The sequence below is a fragment of the Ciconia boyciana genome, chromosome 12 (assembly GCF_034638445.1).
Source record: "Ciconia boyciana chromosome 12, ASM3463844v1, whole genome shotgun sequence".
NCBI lineage: Eukaryota > Metazoa > Chordata > Aves > Ciconiiformes > Ciconiidae > Ciconia > Ciconia boyciana.
In genome coordinates, this window is record NC_132945.1 from 22,566,503 (window position 1) to 22,581,134 (window position 14,632).

The window sequence follows — 14,632 nt, forward strand, 5'->3', positions numbered from 1 at the left end:
TTCCAAGTAAGCACCTTCATTAAGAAAAGAGGCTATCTAAAATTAAAAGAAACCAGATAAATTAGTTTTAAAAATAGTTAAAAATAGAGATGAATTTCAGTGACTATATTTTCATTTTTATTAATCTTCAGTATTAAAGGCCAAATGACCCCAAGTTCACATCTGTTAAACTGTGCCAGGCCCTTTGGGAATGGTATAAACAGTTTGCCTTCTGCAGTGGTCCTTGCCATGCATCAGTATTCAGTTCATTTGGTTCCTTGGAGATGCCCAATGGAGAGACTGTCCCCTCTGAGTGAGTCTCTGCATGCTAATGCTGATACATCTTCTTGAACAATCTATTAGAACTGGGGCATTGCCGGTGCTTCTGGAGCTTTGTCTTTCTGTAGTGTTTCAAAACACATGCAGCAGGTGATGCTGTTACAGAGCCATGGAGGTGTTACACCGAAGTAACAAAACTCTAAATAAATAGGACTGAACTCTGGAGAAAGCAATAACTGCCACTTGTTTTAACCATTTGAGTATGAACTTTGTTTTGCATGCTGATACAAACTAGAGGAAAGTCTAAATCAAAGACGTGGACTGAAATCAGGTCATGATCTTTGCAGCCAGCCCTAGGTAAAGATTAGGCTAGAAAGAGCTCCAGACTTTTCATCCAGATCTGGACTTGGCATCTTGAGCCTGATCATTAATTTCAACTGATCCATGAACCAAAGATAGTAGGAGATTACAGAGTTTGCTTTAAAATTCAGCAGCTTAAGTTGACAATGCTTCTTGTTTTCTTTTGTCTGCAAATGCTGATTAAAAAGCCAGAGCTGACATTCCTAAATTCCCTCAGGAAAATAAAACTTGCCACTCTGCAAGAATTTGAGAGCGGCAAAGTCCAACTGTCTGTAAGACTGCTCGTCTAAATTTCAGGGCTTTATCTGCTGGACAGTAACCAGATCTCAGTGAGGCTGAGGTTTCTAACAGCACCATAAGATGAAATCTATAGTACATAAAGAACACCATTACTCTTGTTTCAGAAATGTTGTGGCTTGCAAATGATATGGCCAGAAGAGTATGCATTCTACCTGTTTGCTGCCAAAATTACTTATGCAGAGTCCAGCACTGGTTCTCATATCAACCTGATGGCAGCTGCTGCCAATACATTTTTCTTACTTAGAAAATCTTACTTAGGTTTTGTGGGGAAGATAATCAAGCTGGGATAAAATGTCATGTGGGCAAACTCCTTTGTGTTCCACAGGCTGCACTAGCAACATCAGACCACTCTGTCAACAGCAGTGTAATCCTCTGCAACCTTTGAGCTGTGTGGTTTCCTGCAGCAGACTGCTTAAGGGAAAATATGGTTTGACAGGGAAACTTCTTCAGTGCTCTCAAAGAAATATTTCACTCCTGAGCAGCAGAGGCTTGCGTTATCTCTGTGCTCTGTTGGTTTCAATTATTACAAATGTTAGGTCCAGAGTTTTGGATTTTGTTTTGGTGTCCGTCCCCCCCCCCCCCCCCAGTATTCACTGTTTTCGTGTACTTTGCCAGGTGGAGTGTTCACTGACTTCAGTCCGGTGACGTTATTTTACACCTGATCTGCACTGTGCAATTGTATTAATTGAAATAGAAACATGGCACCACATTATCATCTTTTGTTTAAAGCTTTTCATAGCAATAGAGCCATAAATTAGGGGGAAAAAAGTTTTAAACAGTTCTTACCTAGAGAAAATATTTCCCATAGCAGCACTCCAAAAGACCATACGTCACTCTGTGTTGTGTAAATTTTATCGAAAATAGCTTCTGGAGCCATCCATTTGAGTGGAAGTCTTGCCTAAGAATGCAAAAGACACAACATGTTGCCAGAACTGTTGTTACTAATCTGCCCAAGCCCTAGGGGAACAAAAATGTGAGATTAGCATTTCAGGTTTCTTCCACTTACGTCTCCTTTCCGTATGTAGTCAGGGTCTTTATAAATATCCCTGGCTAGTCCAAAGTCACAGATCTTAACCACGTTGTTCTCTGAAAGAAGGATGTTCCTTGCTGCCAAATCCCGATGAATGCACTGTGAAGGAATGAGGACAAGCAAGATCAGAGGCTCTGCCTCGACAACAAGCCACTGCTAGAGTTGAAAGCATGAGACCTGCTTCGGAAATGGAAAGATAAATGAACTTTCGTTGTGAGCAGGTGAGAGAGGGGAAATGTGTGTGGGAATCTGCTGCAAATGTACTGTGACATGCAAAAGGGAAAATAACTCGGGGAACAAGCCCAGTATTACAGTTAGTTTTCTGATTTTTCTGTGTGAAATAACTTTCACAGTTATGGTGAGACGAATGGGTGCCATCTTCCAGTGAATTGTTCTGCAGCAAATTTGGGAGAGGTCAAAAAGCAGCTGCAGCGACATTTGCGAATGCAGTCCCATCACTGCGTGTGGGACTGGGGTAATTGCACATAGGCAATTACTGTGCTCATGATTTCTGTGTGTGCTACCCTGGTAGCTGTGTGGTAAGTGCAAGCTCTCAGTTTTGTACATACTTTGGTGTGTGTATTACATTCAATTTACTTCAAAAACAGGCATTGCACAGGCTACAAACGTACTTTTTTTTTTTTTGGTACCGAGAAGAGGTGCTAACTTTGCTGGTAGTCTCCAACATTACTGACAAGCTAAATAAATAGCTGTATACTCCCTCTTTGATTTTCAGTAGTACTTTTGTTGGCCATACTAGAAGGATCTCTCTCTATGAGAATCCTTTTCTGCAGTTATTTATGAGAAATACAATCTGTATTCACTCCTTACAGTCTGTATTCACTCCTGTTTAAACTCTCATGTTACAGATGCCAGTCCTTGTAGCCAAGAACATGATGGATATTCCTTCACAACTCCTTCAGTGCTACTTATTGCTTAACCACCAGAGCTAATGTGATCTCCAACACTTTAATATAAGAGCAAAAAGCAGATTACTCAGGCTCCAAAGTATACTTGGATTTCTTCATATAAGATACTCATGATTCTGTGAAAGAAGTTCAGCCCTGACGTTTTAATGAGCTCACTTTTCGGGAGGCGAGAAACTCCATGCCTTTTGCCACTTGGAAGCTATAGCAAATTAGATCCTCCAAAGTCAGGGGCCGCTTGTACAGATCCTCAGCATCTAGGAGAGATCACAGACATGGCAAAACACTAGAGCAACAGCTACAAACTTTTTTGGCACCGGTGCCACTTGCATGCTGATGACCCCAGTCTGAGTATTGTTACATGAGTTCTCTACTTGGATTACAACTTTGGTTTAGGAACCACTGACCTAGAGGCAGAAGATCAGATTATTCAAAAAGTTCCATCCAACATTATTCTTGCCATTTAGCTATGGGGAAAACAACATCTGGGGATAAAAGTGAGGGAAACTATTTATAGTGAGCGAGTGATGAGACCGGGCACAGACTGGCCCCACAAATCTGCTGGTAAAATGTTGCTGTTACTCCTCTTACACAACAGGAGCAGCTTTTATATGCATATGTTATTGCAAATCTCTTTTTGTGAGAAAGTTGAAGTGAGGCACAGGCAAGAGAAAGAATTTGTGATTTCAGGAACAAGTCAAGCTGTGCAAGGGCTTGTAAAGTGACAGCGTGTGTGGCACTAGCCAAGTAACAGAAATCTTTACAATAAAAGATCTGGGATTAGGTAGGTTTCTTTTACCTTCTTCATCATCTTCTGAATCACTGTAACTCTTGTCTTCAATAAACCCTGAGCTGGCAGAGCTTCCTGTGCTGGCTACACTCTCAAGGCGCCTCTTGATCAGTTCGGTCAAATCACTGTTGGACTCATCCAGACTTTTCTCTGCTTGGTCAGAGTTTTCCTGGGACTAGAAATAGTAGAAAACGGATTTTTAGCCTTGGATGATGCAATGCCTGGGTATTCAAAATATGTAAAAGAATGTCATATGGAGAAAGTGTCCTCTGGAGATGAGCTCAAAACATGTTTGAACATGATCCCTCAATAGCAGAACTAATGAAGCCTCATCTCCTATTTATTAATACAGAACCTCCCACTTTACTGATAGCAATATTCCACTATAAAAGTTAGCTGGAAGCTGGCCAGGTGAGACTGATAGATGAGCAGAGACATATTGTAATTCTGTACCTCTTGCTTTCTTAGGAAACTATGCTAAAAATCACAGTTCAAGGTATGAGCATGATGTGCACTGAAATGCATCTGTCTCACCCTCTCCTGGGGAGTGAGACGTAACCAGTCCCTGCAATTCATGAAAACAATGGTGAGAAAATAAATTTTGAGTGACTGTACGAGGAAAATCTTCTCTTACACAAAGTACCTTATGTACTTTTGTGCCTGTACACAATGGGTATAATAATAATAATAATAATAATAATAGAATAATCCGGGAAAATAATCTTTGGGAGGATCCAGTTTCTGGCAAGGCTTAGATCAGAGAGCCCTTTCTATGCTGTATTTTCACAATGAGGAGGTAGTCCCATCCTCTCCCCATCGCTGATTTCTGGCCTCCTGTGTCTTCCCCCATATCCTAGCCCAATTTGTGCTAGCACAAATGTTCGTGTGGATGCAGACAACTGCTTGGAAACCAAAACCATTTGGTTAGTTGTAATGCAGACCATGTTCGTGATCCAGTTTGCTGCATACAGCACAGACTTTTAGGTTGGCACAGGGGAAAGGAGAACACAGAAGATGGGAATGAGCAGGTGATGGAAGGGTGAGCTGCTTTTGGTAGCTGGGGAGCCTAGAAACAAAAATCCCCCAACTGGGCTTGTATTTTGGGAGGGTTCAGCTTCTCCTAGTTCAGTTAATACCAGTTTTTCACTACTACTTCGTAGCCCCCCCTTGTGCTGGGTAGCATCTCTCAGGTAATTCCCTCTCTCTCTCAAATGCACTAGAGTGCTTGGGTGTTTGCAACTAATTCTTTAGTAGGTGCTAGAAAAGAAGAGGATGGGAGTGAGATCCTACAGGGAAAAAAGTTTCCTTTTCTTGCTCATACAAATTGAAATGTAGTGAGAAAATAAAGTGCCTATATAAATACCAAACTGTCTCAGTGCCAATGCAGAAAAAAATCCAGCTCGTGGTCAGTGGTTGTTAGTTCTCTGCCTTGTGACTATGAGAAGCCTGTCATTTTTTTACCTTGTATGCAATGAAATCTCCTCGTTTTCCTCTTAGATAGTTGGACAGATTTCCATATTTGCAGTATTCTACTATGACCATTAAAGGACCTAAAAAGACAGTGAAAGTCCAATGAGTTTTGAAGCACTGGAAATCATTTTATACTAACTTATCCTCACAAATCCTCTTCAAAATAAGTAAATACTGTCATTTCTATTATACAGATGAGGAAATTAAGAAACAGAGGAGTGACACTCCAGAAGCACACAATCAGTAGTGGACATGGAGAGAAGGGAATACAGTACTGATTCTTAGTGTTCCTCATTAGATGGTAACAGTTGGTATTTATTCCCTATAAACAAAGGAAAATTCAGAATGATAAATGAGAATATACAATCCCATATGTTATTAAGGTTGTTTTACTCTATACATAGATCCATAGCATGGAGCAGTCTTCATTTCTCTCTGCTGCCTTCATATAGATGGATCTAAATCAAAAGTTGCAAAAATATTTAGTCTGAAGTTTTTGAAAGCCTGGAAAGTCCTATCAATTTCTTCCTTTCTTATTTCTGTGCAAACTACTGTAGACTTCAGTGCAATTGCTGCTTTTATACAATTATGCATATTTTTAAGATCTGGTTGAAAATGCTTTTATGTTTCAGCGTGAGCTATTAGGAAAGGGAAAAGCTACATTCTCTACCTTTAGCATAATCACTGCTTTTTGTAATCACCGAATGTAAGATAACGTGAAATCGTGGGACTAGAATGCATATAAACATGTATTATTATCAATCCTAAGCAACCAGACTTTCATGTCCAGAAACCTTTTTCTGTCCAGAAGGTCTGTAGTTCAGACTTAGGAGTTTGAACTTCAAAGGAAAAGTGTTGAGAGCTGCCCTTGGCCATTTGGGAAGGAGGCAGCTCTAAGCAGCGCTTCTATCTGGCTGTATCGGAAATGTGCATACAGGCTTGTACGGCAGCCTGCCCCCGTGGTCCAGTCTGACACGTACCATATTGACTGGAAAGGCTGAGAGCAGGGCCGTAAGGGAGAGCAGAGGGGTCGAGGAGGGAAGAGTGAACCTTAGAGATTCTGGTTGCTGCATCCTATCTGAGACTGGGTGACGAGTACTGTTTGGAAGCAGATCGTCCCATTAAAAGGGAGATGGTGAATTCTAATAACCAACAGCTTGCCGGTAATAACGTTGTGTATTTCTGCCAGGCTTTTTATTTGTACAAGTCCTATAGCACTGCTAGATTGAATACACACCTTTGGGCTGTTCAGGACTTCTAGTTCCTATTGACTACAGCTGTAAGATGTTCAGCACCTGAGTACACTGTACCAGTGATTGCAAAACCACAACTGGCTGAAAATCAGAGCTGATAGTGGTTCTACTGCTGACCACACAACACTGCTCGCTTGGGCTTAAAGGCAGCAGTGCTGGGATCCAGCAGTGCACAAGAGATCTCTGGAGGACATTGTTCTAAAGTCGAATGTCCCTCACGGATGCCCTGAGGAAATGCAGATTTCAGTACAGCTTTAAAGCTCCAGTTAGTGATTTATTAATGTTTTTGAAATGCTTCCTAGACATGGCCTCTCCATACCTCATTTCCTCATTGTAAAGCACATACTATGCATTAGTTCTAACTGCTTAACACCAGACATTCAGCCAAGGTGTTAACATTTGTTATTTGTTATATTGTTAAAATAATATATGTGCATACTTAATATCATTCTTCATCAGGAATACCGTTATATGGTTACATAAAACCTAACAAGGAAGGAGAAAGCACTGTATTCTGCAGTGGCATTTTAATAGTAACTCTTATCCCAGTGTCTGTCTTGAGAGCTCAAGGCTATTTTTCTTTAGTCTGCAGTTGGATTGCTCCAAGGTAAACAAACCAGCGCCTGCCTAGAGGTGCCTCAGTGCCCTGCAAGGCCCTGCTGCACTGCTCTGCTCCATCCACTGCTCCCCAGAGTAATCGGTGGTTTCCCTAGGCAGCTAGCAGGGAAGAGTGAGGGTTACCTCTTCACCTAGGAGGGCAATCAGGATGGAGCAGGCTGGAGAACGGGAAACTGAGGGACTCCCAGGAGAAAAAGTTCCTCAGAGATGGGACAATCACAGGATTTGATCAGTTACTGAGATGCGTTTTACTATGCAATTAGAACTCTGTGGCTGAATTAATGTGCTTTGGTTAAAAACTATCGACCAGTAATGCTGCCGTGTTTTAGGCACCTGTTTGTATTAAGCCACCTCATTGACTTGACAGGAGAGGAGAGTCACCAGCATTCATAATATTACTTCCCCTCTACTCAGTCCCAAGAAAGGCTACTTGCTTATGCATCCGAATCTTAAAATTCGGATTTTCAGATTCCTCCAGCTAAAGCTGGCCATCCAGCCATACAAGCTTTTGGGGTCTGCAGTGCTACAACAATTCCTGCAAGTTCCCTGTTCATGGCTCCCATATTACCGCACTATCTGTGGTTGCTGGTTGCTGACTGCTCCTTGAGGAACTGGGAGTATCTTGCTGGAGGGAAGATTTCTTTCCTGGCATCCTACCAGATCTACCTCACTGAAGTTTTCTTTTTTCCCCTGTGACTGGACAACTACATGTTCTTTGGGAAGATGATAGCTTTGGAGTCTCTGATGACAGCAGATGTGTGCACCATCTCTCTCGCTCTTTCCTGTTCATTTATTTTACTCTGGGTTTTTTTGTCCTCAGGTCTCCTAAATCTGTCCTTTGGGGATTGCTTTGAAGGTTCATTGTAAGCAGTAAAGAGGCTTCTTTGAGAGTTGTTACCCTGAAGTTAAAGCACAGTATAGTAACAGACAAGGATGCTTTGTATGGCAGTATGGGAAGGGATGTTTTAGTGACAAAGGTCTAAGATTTATGGAGTCCTTTGATTAAGTCTGCACTTTGCAACAGATTCTTTGTATGATGTACAGCCAGTTGTGTCAGCACCGCCTCTTGGAAGTCCATGCTGTTGCTCCGTTCAGCTCTGGACTGCCTCAGGCTTCCTGTATACTACACAAAAAATGCCAGCATTTGCCCGGCAAGAGTGAAGTGCTTGGGAAAGGAGGAGGCCTCAAGTAGCTAAGTGCTCAGCCTGGTGCATCCTCCTGATAAGGCAGGGAAGAAGAGGGAGAAGAAACTTTGAAATGATCAGTAGTGCCTGTGTGGAGGAATTGGGCACGTAATTGCAGTTAAGGATCCTTCAGTCCATTATCCCTTCAGTCCATAATCCCTTCTGTAAACAAGCTTACGAAGGACAGAGAAAAAGAAAATAAAGAAGTGACCCCACTGGCTGGGAGAAGACGTTCTGAAACCATTGATGAATGGGGCCATAATCTGGAGTAGCAGAAGGTCTCCTATGAGCAGAGAGGTAGAAATGTTTGTGCTTGCATTAACTGCATGTGCATGAGACTTGGACTCCACCACAGATACACTTTTCAGATACAAGTTGTGTTTGGATGTTTCTTCTTTGCTCCTTATTTACTGAGGACTTCTCACCTCCGGCTTTGGTGCAGGCTCCCAGCAGGTTGACTACATTCAGATGATGTCCTATATGGATGAGGATCTTCAGTTCAGACATTAAAGCCTTGCATTCATTAGTAGTTGCACATTCTGCTTAAGATAAACAGGAAAAAAATCATCTTTACACAACAGGATGTTTTTAACAGGACACAGCAAGATCCTGTTTATACTTGGAAACAAAACCCACCCAGGTTACTCGCAGTATCTTTGCTTTTCAGACTCATAAAACAGATAATAATTCATCCGTTTCATTGTCTGTTGACCTTTATGAAGTGGAATAACACTTTATCTTTTGGGTGACTCTTCCTTTCTCTAGCATGGGTTATGGAGGGTCACTGTCCTGTAGGAGAACCCTCCCCCCAAATCAGATACCAGAGAGCCTTTGCAAGGACTGAATTTTGCAAGCTTGCAAAGGAAGAACCAACTACTCCAAGCAACAATAGCACACAGAATAGCGTGTTCCTCCATCTAGAATGGTGATGTGCAGTTTAGCAGTACTTCTTTACAATACCTCAGAATATATTTTTCCACAGTACTGAGCAACTCTCCACTGTGGGTGATGGAGGAATCCAACACATGTGTAAGCTGGGTCCCAAAATGTACTGAAGAATGTTCAGCATTACTAAATCTCAGCCCTGTGAGAGCTCATCGACCCAAGAAATACATTTTCCAGCAAAGCAGAGGGGGCCATATTTGTGTGTGAACCATGAACTTGACGCTTGAAGCACTGGCTAGCCAGTTATACTGTAGTTTCATTCTCTTTTGCTGCCAAAGCTAAGGCAGGCACACTCAGACCAGAATGTTACTCAGATGCTGGCTTCTTTCCTCCGCCTTCTTTCCAAAACTTTCATGATGTATTTTAACAAAAGGGGCTGTGTCCTGTGTCCTCTGTTTTTGCCTTTGCATCACATAAGATTTAAATATGAAGAAACAGTTACATAACAGATCATTTGCTGTGACAAATGTAACCTCTTTATCTGTTTGTAGAATTCTCCATAAACAAATCTTTCACCAAATTGTGTCATAAAGCAGGAGCTAGTCCAAGCCCAAGATTTTTTCAGTCAACACTGCTTGTAGATGGGTGTGTACATGGGTGATATTACTTCTGATTTACTCTGGCATGAGCTGGAACACATGCCTGGCAAAATCTAAACAGAACAGCCTCAGAAGTGTTTTCAGACAATCTTGCACATTAAGTTTTAGCCTTCAACCCAGAACTGATAGCAGCCTACTTCATGGAAATGACAGATAATGCTAGAATTACAGAAATGCAGACATCTCCAGAGCCTTTTTTTTTTTCCCCTGAATGGATTGCCTCACACTAGTGAACCTGCTTTATTCAGGAAAGTGATGAATTATGGGCATGTTAGTTGGGGAGGGACAGGTTAGAGCAGGAGGCTGCTGCCTCCACTGGGGGAGGAAGGTGTAAAATGATGGAGGAACTGTCAAATAGTTTGCTGAATATGTGCAGGCAGGGTAGAGTTGACATGAGGATCAGCTGGGAAGCACAGCGTGGAAGTGAATGAAAACCCAGAGCTATCCAGGGCAGTAAGTTTTGTATGGAGAAGGGAGTGTGTCTGGATCAGGGGCTTCTAGGATATTTCAGGGATCTGGAGATGGGCATGGAACAGAAGAAACAACAGCAGGAAAGAAGATGATCTGAAGATCTACTGACTAATGCAGAGAAGGGAGACCAGATTCGGAGGAGGTCCACACAGGTGATAAACTGATGTTTCTGAAATTTCAGAGAGATGGGAAGTAGCAGAGCATCAGGAGAGGCAGCTATCAACAGAAGCCAAATACCGTGATAGAAGTTGCTGAATCATGGCATTGCAGGGGTTAATACTGTCATGCAGCAGCAATGCAGAGCAATGTGGGCTATGAAAAGCCATCCAGCGAGCATTGATTGTACCTTTGAAAAAATCCTAAGTGAACCTCCAACCCAAGTAGTCAGTGTACTGGCTGATGCATTTATTCATAAGCTGGCTACAGAGGCTTTGTATGTCAATATAATATGAAAGAATAGTCTCCAAGTTCCCCCCTTCCCCACCACTGAATGGTAAAAGCTTTCCTTAATTTCAATAATTGCAAGCCAGTTGTCTCTAACTCACTCCCTTGGCATTGCTTTTTTTTCAACCCCTTGAACTGTTCTACATCTGGAAGGGCTGTGATCGAAGGCTTAGATCCAATTTCAGACTATCTAATGTAATTACATTCTGTAATCTGTTTCCCTCCTAACCCCACAGACCTGGAAGCTGCTGTTTTCCTCCTCTAGGAATACAAGACTTAATCAGCAGCACAGCATGGAGCCCGCTTGTCATTTCCTACACGTTAACATCCACTGTATAATGACTAATTGCTCCCATATGACAAACCCACTCCCTTCTGAACACAATGAACTTGGGACTGGTTTGGAGCTGAGAACTGGAAACCTCATTGCCCACAGGTTCCCTGAGGAGTTTTGTGAGAATCTCAGAGGGATATGTACCTTTAAGCATTTTTACGGCAACTGTTTTGCAGGTTGAAGATTTATCAATGCCAAAAGCAGACGCCTCCACCACCTTCCCAAAAGCACCATGACCCAGTGTTTTACCTAGAGAAGCAAGAGTCAAGAATGAGCCAAAGGGGACTTATGACAGTCTGCATCAGATAAGAGGGAAACATGCATTCTCAGCTGTGCAAGAAATACAAGACTCCAGTGCCCAGGCACAACGTAGACGTAGACCGATAGTCAATAGAAGCCTGTATCACATATTTGCAGTATATGGATATAAAAGGTATGATTTCTATCCATATAACTTTAATGCAATACAGTACGTGATAGAACAGAGTAGAATAAATAAATCTGCATTCAGCTGAAGGCAAGGCTGAATACATATATATGGCTTAAGGGTAAAAACATTACATATAGTTGTCCTGAAGCCCAGGAAAGTCAGAGTTTGGATTAAACGTAGAATTGTGGAACCCTGATCTCTCATGAATCACAGTCATGGAGATAGCCAGCTAAGGCACTCAGGCAGTCAGAACCCTTTAACCCTTCAGTTATTGACATTTATTTGATGTAAAAGCTATACTAAATGGAATTTAAGATGATAATCTTTCTTTATTTTCCCTTTCATTTGAATTTGCATGCCTGTATTACCTAGTGTGCTCTGAGGGCTCTGACCCACGATGTAGCAGAGTACACTGGGCATCATGGTCTGGCTTTTTGGTTCTGCTAGTTTGACCCTATGTCCCAACATCATCTCATTTTTTGTTATTTTTGTCTGTCTTCCTCCTTCTTCCTTGTTTTCCAGCTAAAGCACCAAAAGCACTCCCAAATACAGATACATTCCCTACACTCATCATTGCACACAGATGTTACTGTTTCTCTATACAAACACAACCTGCTTTTTACATTTTCTTGCTCCATCATCCAGTGAGCTGAGCTGTTGAATGAAATCTGGTTCATTTTTTCATGATAGCTCTTTACAACTCAAAGCCAAGTTCAAACGAGTGATAAGGAATTGATTATTTGATGAATTGATAGATTTCTTCAAAATAAAATTCACTGAAAGACTGTCACCTTTCAGATTGACTTCTCTTCTCCTTTTCCTCTGTGGGTGTGAAACCATACTTTTGGCAGGGACAGTACCTGGAGGTACCTTTCTTCCCTCTCAAGAGTTTGGCTTCACTTCTCCAAGAAAGCAAAAGAGGTGGTAGCTATTTTGAGAGAGACAACATCTTTGCTTTTCTTACTAAATCCCTTGTTTCACCCCCCATTAAGGATGATCCTGAATTCTGTGACTCACTGCCAATTCTCCCCAAGGATGGTTGTAGACTGGCACTAAATGATAGGCTGCTTCCTGAGTTATGCAACAGATCCACTGAAATTGAGGAGCGTTAGAAATCATCATTCTTTACAGCAATAATACCCAAACCACTCACCCAGCCGCAGTCTGTCTCTTGGGAACTCCCATTTACTGCTGTCATAGGGAAGACGGTCACACTGCTCATCAAGAGGCATTTCCTCGGGATCCATTATAATTGACAAGTATCCTGTTTTAATATCTGTGGCATCAGGCTAAAAACAGGGTGTGGAGAAATTATTCACGGTATTTACCCTGCAATTCTAATGGGAGAGCTGTCATCTACAGGACTGAGTGCTGGCTGGGGAGTTCCCTGAATTCCAGACTTAGCTCTGAAATTTATTCTGAACCATGAATGCATCACTTCAGCTTCCTGCCTCTCTTTTTTTATATATCTGGGAAATAAATGTTTACGTATGCCTGCCACTCATGGGTGTTGGGAAGAGTCACTGATTAATGTTGGTAAGCACTCTGAGGACACAAAATCTATCACTGTCTTCTACCTGTATCTATTAAGGAAATCAGTGCTTTTCAGTGGGAACGCCACGAGCTGCACTTCCTCGTGCACTACAGAGCATTTTGGCATTTTCGTAGTGTTTTGTTTCGCAGGCTCGATTCTCCAGAGTTATCCACTTCCTGGCTATTGCTTATTACAATTTAAAACTGAAAGCTGGTGAAAACTGCTACTTCTAATGCTGCTCAGTGAGAAACTGTGATTTGGTGGGTCCTGTGAACAGACTTGCACGGGTGTAAAATGTAATAGGAAATTCACTGTTGTCCACAACTCTGTTAAACTGAGGTCAAGGAGGAAAACATTAATTTAATCACCATATTTGCAATAGGAGGGGAAATTTTATGCCAGTATTAGGGATCAGCACTGGAACTGTAGTTTGGTGAGCTTCAGAGCAGAGAGCTGTGGTTCCCTTCCTGTTTACTGTTTGTTTTAGGAAAAACAGACCTAAATTCCTTGGAACTTTACTGAAACTTTACTTTTTTGAGTCACAAAAGGGAGATGAAAGAATAGCAAGACTTGCAGAGAAAATAAGCTTTGTGGTTTAAGCTCATTTCTAGAGCAAACATCCTAGGATCTTTCTTAAAACAGGGCCCCCTTTAATACCTATGTTTCAGAGAAATCTTATTGGACAAGTGCTGAAATCAAGCCCTCATTTTAGGGGATTTAGGATTTTTTTCGGTCTCCTAATCTTGCAAGCCAGTTTGACTCATAAAGAGGGAGGAGCCTGATTTTATGGTACCATGGAAGTGGGTAGAAATCTCACAAGTGCAAGTGATCGCCCGAGAAGTCAAAGGACGATCAGCAGAAATCTTGGACTGAAATTTTATAGGAACATTTTGCACAGTTTTTCTACCATCTGTCGCAAACATTCGGCCCTAAACTCTGATACTACACATAAACTGGGCCCAATCCAAGACCCTTTGTGCAATATGGAAGCTCTCTTACTTTTCTCAGTTTCCGAATGAATAGGGTCAGAAGAAGCCAGAAGAGGGTAGCGGCTAGACCAGTGCAGACCAAAATGATAACTTCAATGTTGGATTTCTCCTCAGAACCTGCAGGTTAAATGTACAACCAAATTTTAAATGTAGCCAAAGTCTATGGCTGGACAATAGTTCTCATCAGTCCAACACAATATATGCATTTCGCCTTAGCTTGGAACTCACCTTGTATTTTAATGAAGGCTGATGTGCTGTCTTGGCCCATGTCATTGGATGCCTTGCATTCATAGAGCCCTTCATCATCCTTTTTCACTCGCTCAATGACCAGGGTATTATTTTCCATGGAAATTCCTGTTGTAAGGGATTTCGGTTAATATTATCACAATAACCTACCTGCCTACAAATGCTTTTAGGAGGCAGAGAACTGAAAGTCAGCTCCCATCCATGCAGGCCTGGTATGCACTGCTGTTAGGAGGCATTTTAACACTACGCTCCTCATTGTGGTCTGGCAATAACCTTTCCTTGACATATTTTTTCACCTCAATATGTGTGTAAATTGCTTGGGGATCATTTAACCAACAGCATATATGGCTGTTAATTTATTATGAGCAGACAGAGCCTGAGAAAACTTCTGTGGAAGTTAGTGAAGTGATGGGAAGATAGGTTTTCTGATACCAATAAGATACACTGGAAA

At 41.8% G+C, this 14,632-nt stretch overlaps 1 protein-coding gene across 1 annotated transcript in view; it reads right to left on the bottom strand.

Annotated features, from left to right (window-relative positions):
* LOC140658611 (vascular endothelial growth factor receptor kdr-like) overlaps positions 1-14,632 on the bottom strand; it is a 138,261-nt gene that overhangs the window by 20,858 nt on the left and 102,771 nt on the right. Inside the window, exons 15-24 of the mRNA XM_072877249.1 lie at positions 14,164-14,289; positions 13,946-14,052; positions 12,566-12,701; positions 11,127-11,231; positions 8,615-8,731; positions 5,126-5,214; positions 3,674-3,839; positions 3,034-3,131; positions 1,925-2,047; positions 1,705-1,816 (exon numbers count right to left, since the gene is read on the bottom strand). Of these exons, the coding sequence (XP_072733350.1) occupies positions 1,705-1,816; positions 1,925-2,047; positions 3,034-3,131; positions 3,674-3,839; positions 5,126-5,214; positions 8,615-8,731; positions 11,127-11,231; positions 12,566-12,701; positions 13,946-14,052; positions 14,164-14,289 (1,179 nt within the window). The remainder of the gene's footprint in view (positions 1-1,704; positions 1,817-1,924; positions 2,048-3,033; positions 3,132-3,673; positions 3,840-5,125; positions 5,215-8,614; positions 8,732-11,126; positions 11,232-12,565; positions 12,702-13,945; positions 14,053-14,163; positions 14,290-14,632) is intronic.